At 43.8% G+C, this 21,686-nt stretch overlaps 1 protein-coding gene across 9 annotated transcripts in view; it reads right to left on the bottom strand.

The window, feature by feature from the left end:
• bahcc1a (BAH domain and coiled-coil containing 1a) overlaps nt 1–21,686 on the bottom strand; it is a 61,813-nt gene that overhangs the window by 6,724 nt on the left and 33,403 nt on the right. The window contains exons 4-23 of one of the 9 annotated variants that reach the window (XM_026164859.2): nt 19,688–19,813; nt 17,181–19,535; nt 16,195–16,309; nt 15,894–16,093; nt 15,526–15,687; nt 13,764–14,038; nt 13,122–13,467; nt 11,334–12,278; nt 9,825–9,994; nt 9,531–9,667; nt 9,215–9,331; nt 6,731–6,842; nt 6,153–6,387; nt 5,840–6,013; nt 4,400–4,573; nt 3,998–4,287; nt 3,757–3,837; nt 2,789–2,912; nt 2,558–2,672; nt 2,005–2,080 (exon numbers count right to left, since the gene is read on the bottom strand). In XM_026164859.2, coding sequence (XP_026020644.2) covers nt 2,005–2,080; nt 2,558–2,672; nt 2,789–2,912; nt 3,757–3,837; nt 3,998–4,287; nt 4,400–4,573; nt 5,840–6,013; nt 6,153–6,387; nt 6,731–6,842; nt 9,215–9,331; nt 9,531–9,667; nt 9,825–9,994; nt 11,334–12,278; nt 13,122–13,467; nt 13,764–14,038; nt 15,526–15,687; nt 15,894–16,093; nt 16,195–16,309; nt 17,181–19,535; nt 19,688–19,813 — 6,329 coding nt within the window. The remainder of the gene's footprint in view (nt 1–2,004; nt 2,081–2,557; nt 2,673–2,788; nt 2,913–3,756; nt 3,838–3,997; nt 4,288–4,399; nt 4,574–5,839; nt 6,014–6,152; nt 6,388–6,730; nt 6,843–9,214; nt 9,332–9,530; nt 9,668–9,824; nt 9,995–11,333; nt 12,279–13,121; nt 13,468–13,763; nt 14,039–15,525; nt 15,688–15,893; nt 16,094–16,194; nt 16,310–17,180; nt 19,536–19,687; nt 19,814–21,686) is intronic. The other 8 variants (XM_026164862.2, XM_026164863.2, XM_026164861.2 and 5 more) reach the window with 8 other exon arrangements.

Here is a 21,686-nt window from a genome sequence, read left to right as displayed (position 1 = left end):
CTTGAGGATAATTGAAATAACATTGTGTTCTTGTATGACTATGTCTGCATTTGTACCTGAATAAAAAAGCAAGGGCGTTACACTATACAAAGAATACTTAAAAAGTAAGATTTATTTTTATTATTGTCTTTGAGACCATATGAACATGTGATATATAATTATGAATGAAAGGAACAGCAGTGTGGGTTAGCTGGACACCTTGTTTGGCTGACATAGACATAAAAAAAAATCAGAGACCTGTTTGTGAGCATTTTAGGTCATGATTTCTAGATAGATATAGCTACTGTTTGGGTTTTTTTTTTCATTTTATAATGAATGTATTTATGTATTTAGTTTTGTTTATTAAGAGCCACAAGGCAATTTATGTTGTAGTTCCATTATATTAAAGAGAATGCAGATACATATATATGTATAAAAAAAACTGGTCACCTACACCACTCACCCTAAACAATCTAAGTATAAAATCAGTGATTTTGGTGTGAAGTTTGAACTTTAAAAGATAAAAAAATGAATGAATAAATAATGTAAATAAATATATAAAGTCATCTTACTAAAGCTAGTAAGTACATTTTATTTCTATAGTACATTTAGAAACATTTAAAAGTGGTTTATCGTTAAAAAAAACGTAATAACTAAATATGAAAAAGTTTTTCAGAAAAAATTCATGAAATACACCAAATATAATACACACAATCTCTCTGCGTTCGTTTCTTTGTCCTCCAACTCCTTCTACACAATCAGAGTTACACCAGCCAAACTTGGCTCACGAGTGAAGACTCTTATTTATACTAGATATTATGATGACATCATGTTGCCTAGCAACCAGCTAGCAGCAAGTGAAAATGACCTATAAGACCTTTTGAAAGCATCTTTATCGTTTTAATTTCACAACAGCAACATCTCATTTATATCCGCAATAGCTGAATGATACATTATATACAATAATGTCATCACGTTGCCTAGCAACCACATAGCAATGAGTTAAAATTACCCTCTTTTCTTGCATCCATTCACCTAGAACAGCTTTATAAAAAGCATTATGTCATTTAAAATGTGAATGTGTTTGAAAATGTTTGCATGCTGCATGTATCCATAACCATGAGGAAGTTTTGGTTACATGCAAAGTTTAAAAAACACCCACAACTTTATCGTTTAATTTCTAAAAGAATTTTAAGTGAGCTATGAGCACAACAGCATTTAGGATGAAGTCACTGCAAAGTTACAATGGCCTCTTAACACCTGCAAACCACAATCGTGCCAGTTAAACTCTGCTCTACTTTTCAGCTCTCCTCGTCTTAGGAATATTCCTTTTGAGCAAGCATAATGTCCTGTGCCCTGTTTGGCAATAATGAAGTCAGTTTCAGGAGATGTGGGTACGACAGCTCTGCTTTGAGTGACCCAGTTGTTATTAGTGCAAAGAGACCTGCATGAACAAATCTGTCCCACTATAGTAAACAGTATGAAGCTATTGTGAATACAGAGAAGGTAAAGAACCAGCCAAGGTATTGAAGCGGTTAAATAAATGAAATGGCAATATTACAATAGCTCTGTAACCCAACATTTGCTTCACAACAGGTCTTCATACACATATAGTGTATTTGTTAATTTCAGCCTTTAAACAGCTCTTATTTTGGCAGTAAAGGGGACGTAATGTACGCATCATGTCCTATCTAATCTCCAAACCGTGAATGGATCCTGGTTTTGGTGGGATTATTCAGCCCACACAAAGAGCTTAGTTTAACAGACATTCAAAGATACTCACACACATAAACCTAAAGATCCTGCCCATCTGTTCATATTCACTTAAGTTTAGATGCTCTCAATGACCCCTGAGAGGAAACAAGGGAAGTTGAAAGAGAGAAAGCGAAATGACTAAAAGAGGCTAAAGAAAAGCTGGAAGGCAATGTGGAAAAAAGTGCAAAGAAAGAATATATTGTCGTGGCCAAAGATGAGACATGGCTTTCTTTTAACAAAGAGTGTTTAGGTGCAACAAGGTGAACTTACAGCTTCTTGTAGCAGTTGCTCCAATGAATAGATTCTTGGGCGGTTTCCTCTTTCACCGTCAATAACAACACTAAAGCTAGAGGGAGGCACAGCAGAGAGAAATAAGATGAAGCTATTTTCAGATGCTTGTATTATGCTTGCCTGGCTCCCATGTCATGTGTTACTCCCACTCTACTGTTGTTATAGCATCTCTTTGCTGCCTGCACCAGAGGAGCTGTATTGATACTCAGAGCCTAGTATGGAATAATGTGACGTTTGTTAAGTAAGAAGCATGAAATTATTGATAACTTCTATGACGAGCATGCAAAAATCCTTTTTATTATCAACATGGCTCTGACAGCTATAATAACCTTCTGTAGACGCCCTTTTTTGCCATACCTCAGCTTCTGCTTAGAAATGCCACTTTGACAAAGTTTACTTCAGGTTAACATTGACCAAAAGGTCAGACTAAAGTTTTTAGGATATAATTTGAAAGCTAACATCCTTGAGTTAAATTAAGACTAACATTAAAAAAAGTGTTGTGTATATTTAAAAAAAAAACCAGTTCACTTACATGTCTGGTAGCTCCAGAGTGTGGACCCTGGCAGCATATAGAAGCTCATCCTCCTTGGAAATCAGCACCTTCAGGCCATCGGTTAACAGCTCTTTGGTCAGGACACAGTTTGGAACTGCATAAGAAAGAGCAAACAATGTATCCTGGTTAAAATTTGTAATGGTGAAAGTAACCATTCTATCTGCTACTTAAAACACTATTAAAAAAAAGATATAAAATTTTATCTCAGACCTTCAGGGTTTTTGCGCGAATGGCTGCTGTGCTCCTCTTCCTCTGAGAAGCTGCTACCATCCATCTGAAAACCCTCATCAGCGGCGAAGCTCTCCAACAAACGACTCACTGCTCGTCCCTTTGGCTATACAGAACATATCAGAAGGGATGAAAGGAAGCATAAATGACTGTGAAGATGAATAAATAATAAATGTGGAGATAGTGTGATAAGATATTGTTTATAATGCTTTTCAAACTAGCAGTTAACCACAGGGGACAAAACCTGTACCATTACCTATCTGCACTCATTTTACTTGTTTTTTCCCTCCCTCATAACACATAGTCTTCTCCGCAGAGTTTAATCAGCAGGAGGCTGAGCTATGCAAAACATGCTGAATGCGTATAGTAGTTCCACAATAATGTGTTGGAAAGTAAGGCTACGTTCACACTGCAGGCAAAAGTGCATCTAATCCCATTTTTTTGACCCTATGTGACCCATCATGGTATGACAGTGTGAACGGCACAAATTCGATATCTTCAAATCCGATCCGGGTCACTTTCGTATGTGGTACTGAATCCGATACATATCCGATGTTTTAGAAAGCGACTGCTGTTTGAACGGTCATGTCGCATTAAATCCGTCTTTTACGTCACTGACACAAGACAGACGCCAATTATCAGCGCCGGAGAAGACATCGCGAACGCTTCCTGGCCATCCAGTGTAGATGTCAGTGAAACTGTTGGGAAGACAATGTTGGAGAAACGTGAACATTTTATTTGTACTGAAATATCTGCAGATTCTGACAGAAATCTGCAACTATCCTTTGAAGCACCGCTCCACATTTTATTTGTAGTGTGAACAAGCAGACAAAAAAAATCGGATTTGATCAAAAAATCGGAATTGAGCATTAAAACCTGCAGTGTGAACGTAGCCTAAGATATGACCAGAATTGAAAGCTAGTGTTTGTTTGCTGTTCGCCTGCTGGTACCTGTTGGTCTTTGCTCCTTTGTCCCCTGCTTCCATCTTCGCCCTGCAAAGATGAGCCCCCAATTGGCCAGCAACTTCTCCTCTGGTAAAGTGAGAGAAGAGGAATTATTGCCACAGCAAGGGCACATGAAGATATACCATATGCAAAGTTTGTACTTCAGTTTTGTTGTGTCATATCTTCAGTATATGTGGTTTAATAAAATTGGTTGATCAAAATTTCGATTGGAAAATTTTTTTTTTACCTTGTTAATTGCTCCTCTCAACATGGTGCTCTTGCGGGTTGCCCGCTTCAGCCTCTCACTTGTGGTGGGAAAGGTAGCTAGTCCCATGCTCCTCCTGTAGCGGTTGCCTCTGGTCCCAAGACTGCCCCACCGAGGTTCCTTAGACCTGGGCCCACATGTTTTTCTTGCTACTTCAGGCTGCCGATCTTGGTGGTCTTGGTGATTTTTAACTGCTGTGGTCATGCCCATCCTAGAGTTGGACTTCTTCCTGATTTTGACTTCCCCCTCTGCACCAGACAGACTCTGGGATCCTGTATGGTTTGATTACAGAAGGACATTTAGACTGAGCTAACAATACAAAGGAGGACAAATGTAAAACAGATGCTTCTTGAATTATCAATTATTTTCAAAGGGCAGTCTTACCATAAAGCTCCTGCCTTTGTTTTTTGTTCCAGGCTTTCTGGTTGGCTTCCAGTTTTACAACAGACGATGGACTAGGCCCAATCATGGAGGAGCTTAAAGTGACATCTCTAGAGGGTTGGACTTTGTAATCTTGAACTTCATCAGTATCACAACTGCCTTCCTCTTCTTCATCTTCTAGCAGATTTAGGAAACAATAAAACATATATTCAGTAAAGGCATGAAAAAAAAACTTAGCTTATCCAATCCATCTCCCCACGTCATTACCAACCAGTAAAGTTCTTTAACTCACTCCCAATCAATCCACAGACACTTCATTAGCATTAAAGTAAATAGTTTAACGGTTCATAGGAAAGATATATGAACTGCTTTGCTTCAGTGGTATTTCCTGGTGTGAACCCACATGCTACTGAGAATGTGTGTGCTAGGGAGAGTATGAGGGAGTTTTTATGTTTGTCACTGCAGTTTTTTTTCTTTGCAGCGGCTCTTTGACCTGGTATGCGGGTCTCCAGGGGTGTGCAAAACTCTCACAGCCAGGTGTCTATAGTTGTGTGTCTGTGTCCAGCCCAGACCAGCCAACAGAGCTGACCACTGAGCTGTTGAATGTAAATGCACATCTCTGCCAAGACATACATCCCAATCTTTCTTCACTCGCCCATCAAAATGGATTGGTTTTCAATTTTTTTTTTTTTAGAAATTAGCAAAAGGCAATATAGATTTAAAGGAGCTTTTGGATCATAGACTGACTCAGTACATTAGCTGTACTTGTCAGATATGCATTTTTATTTTATTTGTAGAAATTTGTAGAAATGTTTCAAAAAACCCCTGTCATATTTTCATAGCTAGCTATTTAGATATCTAAAGGTAACTTTCAATTTTGGTATTCAATTTTATCTATATAGCAAAAATTCACAATTGGCGGTGCCTTAAGGCATTTTATATTGTAGATAAAGACCCTGTGATATTAGACAGAAACCCCAACAATCATGAGCAAGCACTTGGTGACGGTAGGAAGGAAAAGCTCCCTTTTAACAGGAAGAACTCTCTAGCAGAACCACCCTAAGGGAGGGGAAGCCATCCACCGCAACCGGTTGGGGGGTGACGGCAAAGAGAAGCGAGCAGTGAGAGAAAGACAGGACAAAAGACACACTATGGGAGAAAGAGCCAGAGTTGAATAATTATGAATGATTAAATATAGCAGTGGTGTATAAACACAGAGAGAGCAAAAAGAGATGAGTGAAGAAGAAATGCTCAGTGTGCCCAGCAACCTGGGTCTACTGCAGCCTATGTTTTAGGGATGTTTCAGGGTCACCCGATTCAACCCTAACTATCAGCTTCATCAAAGCAGAAAGTTTTAATCCTAATCTTAAAAGTAGAGTGTTTGTCTCCTTAATCATTAACTTGACTTAACTACGTCTCCAGGCTCAGTATTTACTGTCCCACCTTGATCAGAGGAGTCGCTCTCTGCAGGCGAGCTTTCTTCCTCCTCCATTGCTTCGTGCCTTTGGCCACGGTGAACCTTTGTTCTGTGCTGGCTCAGGGTGGTCGATCCCTTTTTACGTCCACAACGCACCAGTCCGGTCCAGCTCTCTTGGTGGACACTGTCCCCACTGGCTGCTGAAAAAGTTTAAGAAATAAATCACTGCTTAACTCTAAGGGTAACTGCTGATGGGGGGAAAAAACAACAATACTCTGCACAGTAAAACTAAAAACAGGAGGAACAAGCACAATCAGTGCAATGATTGCCACTATCTACCTGTATCGCTTTGTCCCCCAGACTCTCGCCTGGAGTCTGCTTTGCTTGTGCCCTGGCTTCTGTGTCCATGCTTAAGGTTGGAGCTGCAGAGTGAAATTTCCTTGTCCCTCGAGCCTGTCCCTGAGAGATTCTTTTTAACCTGGGCCTTTTGCTTGAGCTGAACCACATCTCCAGCCAGCTTGGAGTTGAGCATGCTGTGAAGACTGCTTTTTCTGCAGCTCTGTGCTTTTACCTGCTGCAACAGAAAGACAGATGAGACTGGTGAAAACCAGTTACACTCCTTACAGAAGCCACAAAAGCATCACAATGACATCATCATGACATCATCATCTCCTCTGACATTGTGAAGAGAGCCCTTGTTTTCTCAAGAATAGAGAATTAAAAAAGCAATTGGAGAAGCTCTAACAAGACAGACATTTATATGGAGAGCAGAGGATCAGGATGAACTCCTGAGGGTAGCGCCTAATTAGAAATGGGATGCAACAAAGGGATATATCAAATGCAACGAAACAAAGAGCGGCTTCTTTTATTTCTGGCTATGTGTGGGACAGAAGGGAGTAGGACAAGGGGACCCTGACCTGTGTGCTGCTGAGTCGCTCAAAGCCTCGACTGGACAGCCTCTTCTTCCTTCGCTGGCTTTCTCCGCCCCCTCCCAGGTCGTCAGGCAAACCAAGCCCTGCCCCCATCGATCTGCAAGGGGAAAAAAAGAAGGGAGTTGAGTCACCTCTCTCTGGGATCTGGTAACTTTCCCTTTTCTGTCAAGTGAGCCGAATGACAAAAAGGACAAGAAGAGTCCAGTGTCTGAGACACCCACTTGAAAATTAATCTCTAACAAGAAAACTGGGATTGTTTGAGGGCAATTTGGTGCTTCTTCTAGGGAGAATGTTTGTCCCCTGTAAAGCACTACTGCACAGCTTTGAAGGATACCGTGAATGGTTAGAAGGCACTGGAATTTGAATGTGGTCATATTGTATTCAGTGAGTATCATGCCTCTCTGGTTGCTTTTTCATATCACTGTGGCACACACTTTCCCCTATGCTGAGCAGCATCACAGGCCAACCACTCCAAATGCCCTTGAATTTCCCCCTGGAAGACTGCCCGTAGACCACACCGAAATGAGCCAGACCATGCTCAAACAAAAGATTAACTTCCTCTCTCCTAGCATGCATACAACCTCGGAAACCATTCCATTCCAATGACTAAATCTGACGTAGATAAGTAAAATACTGCGCATTTGTTCTGCTTCCATATTGGTGCAGAAACTGTTTTTAAAGTAAAGAACCATGTGCTGTTTTTTTTTTGCATGTTTGTTTTGATGTCATTTATCAGCAGCATGCGAATTCACAGTGCTCATGAAGGTGCTGATTGTGTGTAAATCTCATAATTCCAGCATGCACCTGCAAGACTCAAGAAGAATGAAAGCAATTGTCAGGCAGTGGGACTCTCTGCCCACTGACTGACAGGAGAGTGACAGAGGTGCCAGTGGAGTGTGAGTTGTCCCCGTGAGGCAGATCCCACCACGGCTTGCTTTCCGCTGCTGACAAACACAATGTGACAGAGTCCCTCCCATTTATGGTGGAGGGGGCTGGTGGAGCTGAGTGTACAGTGACTAATTAAACAGAATTGATTATCAGGGTTTGCTGGCAAGCAGGAGTTCTCTCTAGCATACAACCCCGTCCAACCCCAAATCAAAGCGACACCACAAAGGACCCCAATGCTCTACCCACAGGAATAACATAAGCGTGCACAGAAACAAACAATGCCTGCTTCAGTGCTCATAAGCACACTGCTGCATCCATCTCTAACTAAACAGATGCATAAAATTTGCAAGTTGGAAGGCTTGATCACGAGGCCTGAATGTATCTCCCACTCAAACACTACCACACACACGCACCCCCGGTGGTTAAAGCAAAGTAGGGAAAAAGATACTGAAAGGCTGGGTGGGCTATCCACTGACCCACTGACCCACTAACCCCCATCAGCACAAAAGCATCAGCGTTTTGTAGCGGCATGACTGGCAGGTGCAGGACAGCGCTTTTATAGAACCCTGCCACATAACGCAACATGGGGCTAAACAGTCCTCAGTCTGCTTGCTTGTTTCTCATTCACAAGTATCACGTCATTCTCTTTTGGGTTGTGCACACATCACAAACAAAAGGGTGTACACCCTGGGAGCTTTTAAGAAAAATAAAGTGTCTTGGCTGTGATTCAATTTAAAGTACAACAAAAAGACAGACTTCAGTTTACTCTTCTGTGAGACTGTAACCCCATATCTGCTCCCACTTTCCCTCCACTGCACTTCACTTGAGGGCCCAGGCCTTATATTTGGGTGTCATTGTCACTCAGCATTAGCATCTGATCAGCACGGGCCCTAGTGAGGGGGGTGCAAGAGGATACGGGTGGAAGAAGAGTGGCAAGTGACATTGCAAAGGGGCAGCTGTGGACAGTTGTCCAGAAACTGAAGTGAGAAAAGAAGGATTAAGATGGACAGAGAGGGAATGCTGCGAGGTAATATTTAGTGCCCAAAGGCATTCTGAGCCTAGATGCCGGGGATAACTGAAGCCTGAGAGTAAACCTTTTACCAACCCCTCCAACACAACTTCCAAACAGGAAAGGCATCCCTATTTTTACAATGTTGATTTAAAAAAACATTCTCCTGCTCGTTTCTGCTAATTTTTCCTCTTTCGTCATATTCCTCAAACACATACACGGACAAACATATACATGGACTCAAAAAGTCTGCTTAACTCTTATTGCCTTGCGAATCAGACGTGCACAATTCAGCCCGGTAAAGTTGAATGTTTTTATTTATATATATATTAACCCTGAATGAGTATTCTGTAGGACACAGCTGACACAGACTGCCCCGTTACGCAATTAATAACACCAATGTTGATTAGAGTAGAAGAGGTTTGATTCGACTTCCTAGAATAGTTCAGCGGTTCTCCTGTTTCCTGCTTATGCCAATGAGAGGCAGCGCCTGTATGGCAGTGATACAGAGGGGCTTATCATGCATGACTGGACTACAGCCAGCTAGCGGAGATGGGCTAACTGATACTCACTTGACTTTTCTTTGGCCCTCGGATGAGGACACTGGACCTGTGGTGAGGGTGGGTTTCCGCTTCCTCGGCCGCCCCGGTCCTCGCCGTGCTGGGCTGCGAGGTGTTTCTTCCTTCCTGCTGGCACATGCAGATGTAAACACACATGCAGCCGGTCGAGCTTTAAGACGCTACCTATATCTAAACTCTGAAGGTTCTAAAGCACTAAAAGAAATCCATTTTGAAACTATAAGTGAATGAAATACGTTTATGTTTTTACTACTTTGGAACGGACCGATTGGGAATCGGCACAGGTAAAGGAGGACCGCGCCATACTCACTGATGATCATGCTTCCTCTGAAGTTTGGCAAGCTCCTTCTGCTTCTCTTTATAACGACGTTGTAACTCAGCCAATTTCACACGCATTGCAAGCTCAGGACCATCCATTGTTTCCATGCTAACTTTGGCTGGGCACACCTGAACAACACGCATAATTAGTGGTTATGTAACATTTAACAAAAGCAATCAAGGAACATTTTAAGTACAACTTCATTAGTTACTATTTGTTTGAAACATCGTTAGAATTCTGGGAACATTTTGAAGCGTCAAGAAGGGCACACTTTTATAGCCTTACTGGTTCATTGCGAGGTGTCCAGGTGCATTTCCTTCGTAAATTGAGGATCCTGCGGGCTGGAAATTGTCGCTCAGAACTCGCGCTGCTGCTTTCCTCGGAGCCCAGCTCCAGCGCACGGGCCGTGGCCAGGGTAGCAAGGCTTTGGAGGTCAAACATGAGCAGTTCCTCCTCTGTTTACAGAAGGGGGGGGGGGAAGGGTTCATATTGCATCTATACATTTTCGATTCAGATGCCACAGTGGACAGAGCTTATTTACTTAACATTTGTGAAAGGAAACTCATGTCAAAGTGAGAGAGAAAGATGGGTCTTTTTGTTTTTGTTTTGTTTTCTGCAGAAATTTGAGCAGATTAGGACAGTATGAGAAATCAGCAGCATATCTTTTCAGAGGTCACATTATTTTGGACTCACCATATGCTGATATCTCACAGACCATCTGGACTGAGCTTTTCCTATGTAGCCTATCTGCTTATGACACTGAGTAGTCTATCTGCCATTAATGGTCTGAGCCACAAGCTGAATAGCAGATTGTAGCCTAGTCACAAGGAAAATGACATTTTGTTTGTAAGAGTAACACAGTCTTACATCTTAACATGAATAAATAAAAATATACTGAATCGTCTTACTAACCATAGTTGTGACTCTAAATCGACATTTGCTACTTGCCTGAGCTGTCAACAATATCGCATATCGAAGACATCACTGACTCTGGAATCAGATGATACCCTTTTTAAAGAACCATCTTTTGGGAGCAGTTAAATGCATTAGGATGCTGTGGTAAACACAAAACATCCTTTTGCATGAATAAAAAAAAACAAAAACGCATGGTACTTTGAAAAACAAGGAAGCTTTTAAAGCCACTTTAAAACAATGGGGTCTAATTAGCCAGGCAATGCTCCAGGGTGCTGAAAACAAAGACTGCTTTTGTGATTACACACCAACTTTCAGTATGAAGTGTTATGTTAGTGAGAGAATGAAACAAACTGGTGTCTCTCCTTTAAGTTTAACTCTGTGTATTTGCAGTTGTGCGTGTTTGGGTGCGCGCGCATGAGTGTATCAAACAGCTGCAGGATGGAGAGACACAGACGGTTCCCTGAGGAGAGCTCGAAGGGAGCGTGAGTGAGAGAGGAAGGTGTACACCCTTCACTAGTAGTTCAGCCCTGTCCTCCTGCTTTTTCTCCCTCTCCTGAGGCCCTGCATCATTAGAACAGCCTTTTAGGAAATAAAAGTGGCTTTAACATGCCAAAGAAGAGCAACGGCAAGCAAGCATGTAGACAGCCTCTCTGGGGATGTGTTAGAATTCACAAGAGGCTCATGAGACCGGCAGGAAGAGAGGACTATCTGGGAGGGAGCACAGAGCGATGAGGCTAGGCCTGAGGGGGAGTGGGAGTTTGTCTCAATGGACATAGAGGAAAAGGAGAGTAAACTATGAGAGAAGTGCATTCTGTTGATGTGAGTGTTGCTGTGTGAATGTGAATGTGTTAGAGTCATGGAGGAGCCACTGTTTCTCACCCTGGCTTTTTCCACAAGTGCGCTTTTGCTGCTGCAGCTCCAGATCCGCTAGTTCACTCAGAAGCTCGATACCCTGGTGTGGGTTGCATTGCGATGGGGCAACTGATGGTGTACTATATGAGAACAAGGGAAATGGAGGCACATCTGTACAGAACGCAGCAGCAATCAGCAGCTCCAGACTCCAGTAGCAGGGCACAACAGGTTTTGGGGCCACAGCAAAAGATTCCTCGCTTGGGCTAGGGGCAGAAGCTGAGGCCGGGGAAAGACACACAGAATCCACTGAGGCATCATTAGAGGTCATCTTGTTGTCGTGCTTCTGCTCACTGTCCTCTGCGCACTCATTAGGCGGGGACTGTGACTCAGGAGAAGCAGGATCAAGCTCGATGATGGTGGGCAGCTCTGGCTCTTGCTCTCCAGGCATGCTGACCTTTTGAGCATACTCCACCTGAATCTCCCCACCCGTCATCTCATCATCCTCCTCTTCTTCCAAGGTAATGACAGCGTCTTGCCTGTCAGGTTCTTCTGTTGAAATGGAGACTGGGCAGGAAGGAGCCTTACACACAGTACTCTCAACAGGTGGACAAACCAGCACCTCTCCTGCAGTTTGTCCCTGCTCCTCTGGTTGCTCCTCCTCTCTGTGGACATAGTTAGCTTCTGTCACGGCTGTTATTTCCACCTCATCCCTCTGCTCCAGAACTCCATCAACCACTCTGTTTTCCTCTTCATGCGCCACTTCCTTGAGTGGGAGTGGCTCTGGAAGGGGTCTGACTACCACTTGACAGTCTAACTCCTCCCCTAGGCTGGCCAGAGACTGGGGAGCATGCTCAGCAGGCTCCACTTGGACTGCGTCCAGGTCAGCTGGCTCAGCCAGCTGAACACCCTGAGGTGACGGTCCGCTCCTGTAGTCCATCGCAATAGCAGGGTATGTGTATCCAGGAGGCAAGTCTATAGATGAAAAGAATATTTATTAATTTAATATTTAACAATTGTCTATTTATTCCAAAAATTCTGATAAACCATCCTCCCAAAAAAACCCACATATTATGATTCCTTAATAGAAAGCACTGTTTTTGTGATGCGGATGTGTTACAGATTACCAATCATACCCATGATAAACGAAACTCTCTTGCTAACTAGGTTCCATGGAGTGAAAAAGCAGGGCAAGGAAATGAAAAAGCACTTTCCCTTGATCCCCCAACCTTAGGAAGTTACCACAAGTAACTGTGTGTGTGCGTGTTATTTAAAGTGGACAAGACCTTTAGTTTATCAGAGAAACTGACACAATTCCTCTGGCTTGCGGGAGCCGTTAGCCAGACATTAATAATGATGAAGATAGTGTCAGGCGTGTGGGGGTGGAGGAGATGTAAAGGCCGCTACTAAGGTATTTCTCAATCATTACCAAGGTAACAGTTCTGGAAAGTCCCAGCACAGCCGGCAGCCATTTTCTTCACCGTTTATTCAATCAGAGGCTTTGCCAAAAGAGCTACCCACACATATTACCGCAACACCAGCAGAAAAAAATGGGGTCACTGAACAGTGACAACTCCAGTTATAAATCGGTATGATGCACAAGATTTGACTATATGTTAGAACAGTTTTCTGTTCTCTTTCTGGTTTTCTACATGACTCTGTTATTATACCTGATTAGTGTGAGTATGTTATCTCACAAGCGCTAATTTGATGATTATTGTTTGTACAAAAACCACTGTGCACACTGCTTCAAAGACAGTTTGAAAACTTTTACGCACAGTTTTTGCATTTTTTTTCTAGACACTTCTTTGCACTTACCAGGCTCCAGAGACCCTGGGTATTCCTGTGGAGGCTGCCCCTCTCCCGTCTTGTCTTCGGATTCAGGAGCCTTTAACATTTGAGGTGGAGCAGGGCTAATGGCAGGTGAATGAGGTACTGCTGCAACAGGGCTAGGAGCGGGGCAGGGTGTTGAAGGAGTGCTTTTGGGATGTTGTCGCAGCGAAGGGGACTGACAACAAGGGGACAGGTGAGTGGTGCAGGTCCCAGGGGGTGAGGTGTTTCTCTGCGGTGGGTTGTAAGAGTAAGCTTTGGCAGGTTTAGATGTTCTTGGCTCTGAAATGAGTTCTTCCAGTTCAACTGAGGGCTCGTCTGCTCTCTTCTGTATCTGTGGCATTAATACAAAATTATTGCATATCTAAATTTAGTGAACAAGTGATTTTATGCATTAACCAAATAGTACATTTATTGCAATCTGGTTGACAGCCAATGCTACTTGCTTTTCTGTATTCGGGAATACACTTTTTTTCCCCTGTAGGAAAGTTGGCATATCCTTCAAAGAATATTATGCAAATTGAAAATAGACTCAAAAGTCACGGGATCCATGACTCGCTTACGCTTCGCTGTATTGCCTGCACTTTTGCATGTATTAATCTCCCTTGCGTATTTTGACTCTGCAATCACCTGTGCATTGTGAGCGGGTTGGTGCTGCATGTTCATGGCATGTGCAGCTCTGTGCTGCTGTGGCTGCTGCTGCTGCTGAGGTTGAGACTGCAGTTGTGATTGCTGCGACTGGTGACTCTGATGCTGATGCTGAAGCTGTTGATGCTGCTGGAGAGCGTACAGCTCCTGTTGCCGTAGAAACTGGGATCGGGAGTACACAGCAGGATGTTGCATGTGGGAGGGTGGGCCCCGGGCGCCGTACACAGGGGGCCACAGCCCTGGCTGCTCCATCACATCTAATGAGAAAAAAAAAAAAAAGGAGAAATGTGATGGAGGGGGCTACCTTAGAACAAAAACACATGCATACACGTACACACACACACACTCTACATCACTTTTCTTTGGGCTCATACGCATTGACAGTAGGCACGACTCACTAGAATACATTAGCAAACAGAGAACAGTTGTGTTCTCCATATTTATCATTATGTGCCTCCCACACAACTATTTCAAAACACTGAAACCATTATGGATCATTTAAAGAATCATTGTATTCACATTTATAGCAACAACATGTATCCTTTAAGGAAAAAAAGATTTTTGACTTCACAGAACAACATCTCCCCAGGCAGAAACAATCCCACACTCTCCTCCGCTCTGAACAAAAAGCTGTCTCTTAAGAACTGCTTTGAGAATTTTGGAATGCTGGAAAAAGACGTTATGAAAATGATGAAATGTGAACAGAATATAATGGTCATAGGTTGATTAGAGGTCAAAATGCTGTGCTGGAAATGCATGTTTTTCTCGTCAGAGCATTCGTCTTGGCCTTTATGCCAAAAAGTCCCACCTTCCCGGCCAAACCACAGTAGGGGTTCTGCAAAAGGGCCCAGCAGTAAGCCTGGTTCCCATGTGTGTGGGTGTATAACCTGTCTCATTATGTGGATTTAAGGACACGCACAACTCCATATGGGTGATCTACAATGACAGAGGTGCCTTTTGGAAAGTACTAAGACCACACTATATAGAACTACATAATGAGCATCTTCATAATATCTGTATTAGCACTGTGCTACACACTCCACATTAGCGGTTTTATTATCCAAATGAATTTGATCTTTCAGCTCCTTTTGCAAGACACACTAAGAATTTCGCCACATAAAATCGGATATGAAAATATTTCCTGTGGGAAAGTTTCTGTGGATGCACTTCCCTTCTCAGCTGAAACTCCTGTGGCGCGCAGAAGGAAACATATCGTCAAAGACTGGGAGCCAATTAAATTTCACAGTCTGTTCACTGAATACGCATCTACAATGACTCTGGTGAAGTGATTTTCACCTCATTCACTTCCTCTTCCTCTGCTGTGGTATTGTAGGGGCAAAATAGCTTTGTATGAGCATCCTGAACTACTGAGAGTGCCACTGTTGCCAGGCCAAGCAGTTGGCATGTAGCAATTATCATAAGATTGCAAACTTATCTTAGCCCAAAGTAATATTAACAGTGAAATAACTCGTTTTAGTTTCACAGAACATAAGCTAAATTTGGTGCATTTCTGCTGCTTGTGTTGTATTTATTTGGATTCCCATTAGCATCGGCCTTAGCCCTTAGCTTCTCTTCCTGTCAGTCCTCATTCATCCATACACACACAGTTAACAATCACAAAAACATAAGCATAATAACAAACAAGCTTTTCTTATTTTTACTCTTTGTATACAGATACTGTACCAGTGGAGTTTGCTGTGCTTTGTAGATCGATTAGATTAACATATAAAATGCCATGGCTTACCCAGGTGATGGGTCGCAGGATGGGTGGGAGGCTCGGAGGGCAAGACCACCAGTTGGGCAGAGGGGTCTTGAGGCAGAGGCAGGACTGGCTGCAGAGGGCCTGGCATGGCTGCAGAGAAAGCTGGTGGCAGATTCTGGTGTAGGGTTGTATGACCTATACCTGCTTTATAAAGAAATTAAATTACAGAATTCCATATAAACAAAAGAACTTTAAATATATGTATCAGCTGATCAAATCAATTCCAAACGTCTTTGTTTTGGCCTTTTTTTCAATAAACAAAAAAAAGCTGGACTATATGTCTTTATAACACATGAATAAACATAAACATAACCATAACAATAAAATCCTGCCATCAGAAAGCGTCTTACCATAAGAATGTCCCGTCATCCAGAGAGATGGGCTTCCAGTTCTTGGCATCCAATGATGGTGAGCAGAATGTGCAGCAGGATCTCCCAACTGGCCAGACTGGAGGGATGTCCCGCCCGGGACCATGAGATGAGAGGCAAGGTCTCCGTGACAGCTGCTGGAAGGGTGGATCCTTGCAAATTCCACCCTCTCTTTGTTATCCCTGACATCAGAATGACATAAAGATAAAGAAATACAAATTAGAATGTTTCTGTAAAGATTTTAATTTATTAAGTATTGAACAACACCTTTAAAAATACATACCTGATATATGCATCCCTCTCCCTGTCCAAGCAAGTGAGACCTATTTGTTCCTCACTCAGCCTCTTCCTGTCTTCCTCAGTGGTGGGATCTGACAGATACATGGAGCGGGGCTGCCCTGTGAGGCAAACATCAACTTTCACCATTGTGGATCACAGTGAGAACAAAATCCCAAGTCTCTCGCCACTTGTCAGAACCGTGCCGCAAGTTGCAAATGAATACATTTTGAGTATTAAATGCTTTTGTATTGGCAGAATTCATGCTAAAACCATATAGTGCACAGTATTGACATATTACTGTCTTATTTGGAAAGAAAAATAACTTGCTTCATAATATAATAACACATTCAGATATTTATGAAATAAAATTGAAACTTGATGTAGGTCAATTTTGTCCAAAGTTGTTTTGTTTTTTTAATATTGTATTTTTTTGTATATCTATTTATTTCCATTTATATACTGTTGTTCTCAGAGCGAGGCTTAGAAATCTTATATTAATTACTTTTTATCTTGGCAACTCTAAATGGACTCAGACTTGACATCTGTAAACATCATGGTTGATGCCTGTTTGACTCACTAATGTTTGATTAAGGGCAACTAGAAAGTTAAAGAGGGGAAAACCAAGTTAAAATCAGCAAGGCATTGTTTGGGACTGCTGCAGAGGAAATTTATATTTAAACCCATAAGTATTAAACTCCATTCATAGAATTAGCTATGCCTATATTATCCTGTAATGGATCATGGGGACTGGAGCGTATACCTGATGGCAATGAGTGTGAGAATTATACCATTCTGGATTTTTACTGCATTCAGCAAAGGGTATCACCACAAAATCAATATTTTTCTGGCTTTTTATCCGCTTAAAAATGTGCTTTTTCCTGTTTGTTTATTTTCTATATGGCTGTTTCTCTGTTTGCAGCGATATTGTTGGCAAGTTACAGATAAAGAAATATAAGGCCTTCTCACAAGCCAGTGACCTGGATTGCTTACCTTTCACAGACGGATGGACCCTGCCCTGTCGGCTGTTCGGATGATTTTCAGCTGAACGACAAGGTGGTTCCCTCTGTCTGGCCACCGCCACCGCTATTCCTACTGGCGGCTGCCGCACCTCACTTTCACCATGACCTGGCTCCCCCATTTCCCTGCTCCGCCCGTTATAATCAGGACGCTCACTGTCATTAGCCGTACCCTTCCTGGAAGGCAGAGTCTGTTTGTTGCCCTGCAGGGCACAGCTCCCCCCAGATGGACCTGATTTGAGATTTCCTAACCCCCCAAATGGATTCTTTTGGGAGACGAGCAGTGGTTGTTGCTGGTTGCTGTACTTTAGTAAGCTTTTCATTGCACTGCTCTCTCCCTGAGTTGGACCCTGGGGATCAGGTTGCTGCTGTGGTTGCTGCTGTTGCTGGCTGAGGGGAGGTGCGGTGGGGGGCTGTGGAGGAGGGAGGCTTATTCCCGGCTGCTGCTGCTGCTGTTGTTGCTGCTGCTGCTGCTGTTGTTGTTGTTGCTGCTGCTGCTGCTGTTGTTGCTGCTGCTGCTGCTGCTGAGAGTGTTGCCCACCAGTGCTCCCCAACTCCATATATGACTTCCTCTGCTCCTCCTCAGGTTGCGACATGTGGTGAGGAGGCCTCATATTCCAGGGTGGCACTGGGGGCTGCTGGTGGTGGTGCTGCTGCCCACTGCTGTTGCTGTAACCATAAGGAGACATGTCCATCTTTCTTTTAAGCTCCTGACTATTCCCCTGGTTCAACTCAGTGGGTGTCTCTGGGCCAGGTCGGCCATGCTGCTGGTGGCGAATCCTGGCTACCTTTTGGCCGTCTCTCTGTAAAGAGCAGCTACCTCCGGGACCACTGTGTTGTGTTCCACTGTGCTGCCCCATGTTTTTACTTCCAAGTGGGGAAGAGTTTGGCGGGGGTCCGGGATGGGAACAGTCTCGATAAGGAGAAGTGTTTACAGAATGAGGGACCGAGTGCCCTGCCTTGGGTCCCTGGGGCAGCGAGGGTCTGAACACATCCATTTCCACACCACTGTTGATACACTCAGCACTCCGCGATCGCACTACTTGATGCTGCTGTTGAGAATGTGGTGGTTGTTGCTGGGGAGGTGGAGGAAGCTGTGAGGACTGAAGGTGTTGATGGTGGGATTGCATCCAGTCTGGAGCCTTCTCTGTCTTTCTGTATGGGTGCTGCTGCTGCTGCTGTTGTTGCTGTTGTTGTTTTCTGTGCCAATTACTGTGGTGCCCACCGCCACCATTCTTTTCGATTGTCTTGTCCTTGGCATTGCTGCCTCCTCCTCCACTACCCACACCCTGGCAGTCAGGGTTATTAAGCTGGAATGGCCCATTAGATTTATCGCCTACGTCTGCCACAGATGGCACAAATGTAGGCCCTGTGACTTTAGGTTCTCGCCCCACATTGACTGGCCCCCTCTCGTGCGAGGCAGGGTTGGCTAGAGGAGCAGGTGGCGGTGGGCAGAAAAACTCTGGATGGTGGTGTGTGTGGTGGGAATGATGTGGGTGGCTGGGGTGGAGCTGAAGACAGTGGAAGCCCCCTGGATGGGGATGTGTATGGGGGTGAGCATGAGGATGTGGATGGGCCCCTCCAGTAGCAGAACTCATATGTAAGGGTGGGGGTACAGAGTAGGGCAGAGAGTGGTGAAGTGGTGCCTGACCCCTTTCCAAACAGTCTGAAGGTTGTTCACTGATCCTCATTTCCCCACTTACCCCCTCTTTGGTGCAGCGGCCACTGCCACTAGTCCCCAAATGTCTGTTCTGGCTGCTCCCCCCACCACCCATAACCCGAAGGGTTGTGTCCTCACCGCCACAGCTGGACATGGACACCTTAGCCCCTGCTCCAGTTCCTGGATCTCCATTTTGCATCTTGCTATTGTGCAAACAGGCACTGAGGGGCTTGCTCATACTTTGAGGGTGCTCTTTACTGTACATCGTGAGCGACGCCTTATGCCTCTCCAGGGCCCGGCTGTTTACCTCCTCCAGGGGCAGCGGGTGCTGAGGATAGTGCGGGTGCTGCTGATGAGTGTGAGAATGGTGGTGGTGTGTTGGCTGGGGTGGCTGGTGAGCGTGGTGCTGCTGCTGTTGTTGCTGCTGCTGCTGTCTTTCCTTAGCCTCTTGTTTACCACTGGATCTCTCCTTGTCCTTGACATTTACCACTCCTCTTTCCACAGACCCCTCTTTAAGACCCTTATGTATGCCTGTGCCTACCCCTTGATCTCTGTCTCTGCTGCAGGACCCCTGAGTGTGTCCTGAACCTGCCCGAGACATTGGTGGCAGACTATGATTGGCTGAGATGAGAGGTGCCTGGGATGGGAGACCTCGAAGGTAGAAGTTCTCTATAAAATAGAAAAAAGAAGACAAATTAGTCACGGAAAGAAAAAAAAAGCATGCTCTCAGTATTGCACAGACAACAGCACCAGACTATACCGCTTCCATTTGAATTCATATTATTTCCGTGTGATAAAATTTTAATAGTCTCACGTCCCACCTTTTTGTGTGTCATAGAAACGGTGTTGCCCATAGAGAACTCCACTGTTGGCATGGTGATCCAAGTGGCTCATAGGAAGGAACGTGTGGGCCAGACTCCCTGAGAATCGAGGATACCCTGGACCTGCTAAGATATCAGAGAGGGAGAGAGTTGATAAGAAAGGATAACAACCACAGAGATGCAGTTATCCAGTGTAATCCTTCAGGTCCAATGCAGCTGGTGGTGTTCATACGCAAATAAGTGCTGGCTGTGCCTCACATGTTTGCCTTTCCTGCTGGAGTTTAGAATGAAAACAATAACAGACAAGCCTGGGGATTTCTGTAATATATGAAATTTGTCTTTGAAACATATGGTGCTTTCTTTAACTCACTCTTAGAAGTGGCAGCCGCACCTTGAACCATCTGAATGGGGTGATAAGGATGGATTTGAAGCTTGTGTTTGCAATGAACAGAGAGCTGGGCGGCTAACCTTTACTGACCTACATCAGAGGTAAGAGGTCATCGGGATGTTGGGCCTGTAAGCTAGTACACCTGGGCTTATTACACCAAGCCCATCTGGAGGACGTTTACGCCACAACCAAACAAAAAGCTCATTTTGCAACGGGACACTGGAAAACACAAAGGACTTTGAGTGTAGAGGAGAGAAAAGATGGACTGAGATGAAAGCCCATCGCAATATCAATACAAAAAAAAAAAAAAGCATCTCTATGACAACCCACTTTCACTGCATTTGAGTAACTATAGCATCTAAACACATCAATGTGAATTAAATTAGCCTATCTATGCTACCGTGTAATTAATCATTTCACCCAACCAACGGAATAAAATCGAGGTACTGTAAAGGACACACAAAAAATGTCCAATAATGAGATGATGTTGCTTAGTGACAGCAGCGCTATAGCGTAATTTTAGTTTAATACTTTAAAAAAGCATGATTAAATCCAAGTCATCAGTCTACATACAAGTTAAAGAAATAACTAAGGAAAATAAAAAGACTATATATATATTTATACACACACACACACACCGTCACATGAGTGAACCACTTTTGTTGAAATGGAAAACCAAAAAAGGCAGAGACACACTTTTTTGTTTCTTTTTTAATTCATAGGACAGACAGGTCTATCAGCCCACTGTCATAAAGTAAAATTTAAGTGATTAATTTCTCTTCAGCTCAACTATTAGACCCATCTGTCGCTGTAGCTTTACTTTCCAGTGCAGCTCATGGATGGCGTAAAAAGGATACGGGCCGAAAGAGAGGAAAAAATTTTCGGAAAACGTGCGACCTGATCCCAGAAAGCGCAGATGCACTTTATTCGGCCATGTGTTTTTGTACACACATGGTTTTTACAGCAGCTATGAGTGTTGAATGTCTCACTTTCTGCCGGTGGAACAATGGGGCCCGGTCCCAGCTCTGGGGAGGGAGGAGTGTTGTGGTGGGCTTAATGACCTCTTCTCAGTGCGGCCTCTGCATCCTCCCATCTTAATTAATGAAATACACAGAGGAGGCAAACAGCCCTGCAATAACACAGGAGGTGCTGCTTTCTGAGGAGGGCAAAGGGGTGATAATTACATACCCTCACTTTTCCCTTTTCCCGTTTTTCACCTATGTTTCTACCTTGTTTTTTTTCCCTTCCCATCCCCCCTCTTTTGTCTCTGTCTCCTCCTTTGCTGTCATGATTAATAAGAACGCAAAATTATGCCAATTCATTTACAGCTTGGGGGGGGGGAGCTTTGTTTAAGCAAGTCATTTTTTCCTTTGATTTCAGGAGAGGGAAAAGCAGAGAGCTGTTTGCCAGTCTTTATCCAAGCTGGGAGAGGGTCTTTTTTTTTTTTTTTCTGCGGCAGCATGTTGTTTGTGAGCGTGACGATTGATGGCGTAATCCCTTTTCACAGTGTGGTCTGGCTGTGCCCGATAATGCCAGCCTGCTCAGTTTCAGCATGCTCTCCACTGGGGCAGCAAGAGGGGGACTGCTGGGCACGGCGGAGCTCATTCAGCC

Source organism: Astatotilapia calliptera, chromosome 4 (assembly GCF_964374335.1).
Source record: "Astatotilapia calliptera chromosome 4, fAstCal68.1, whole genome shotgun sequence".
Classification (NCBI taxonomy): domain Eukaryota; kingdom Metazoa; phylum Chordata; class Actinopteri; order Cichliformes; family Cichlidae; genus Astatotilapia; species Astatotilapia calliptera.
This window is presented reverse-complemented; position numbering and strand designations above follow the sequence as displayed.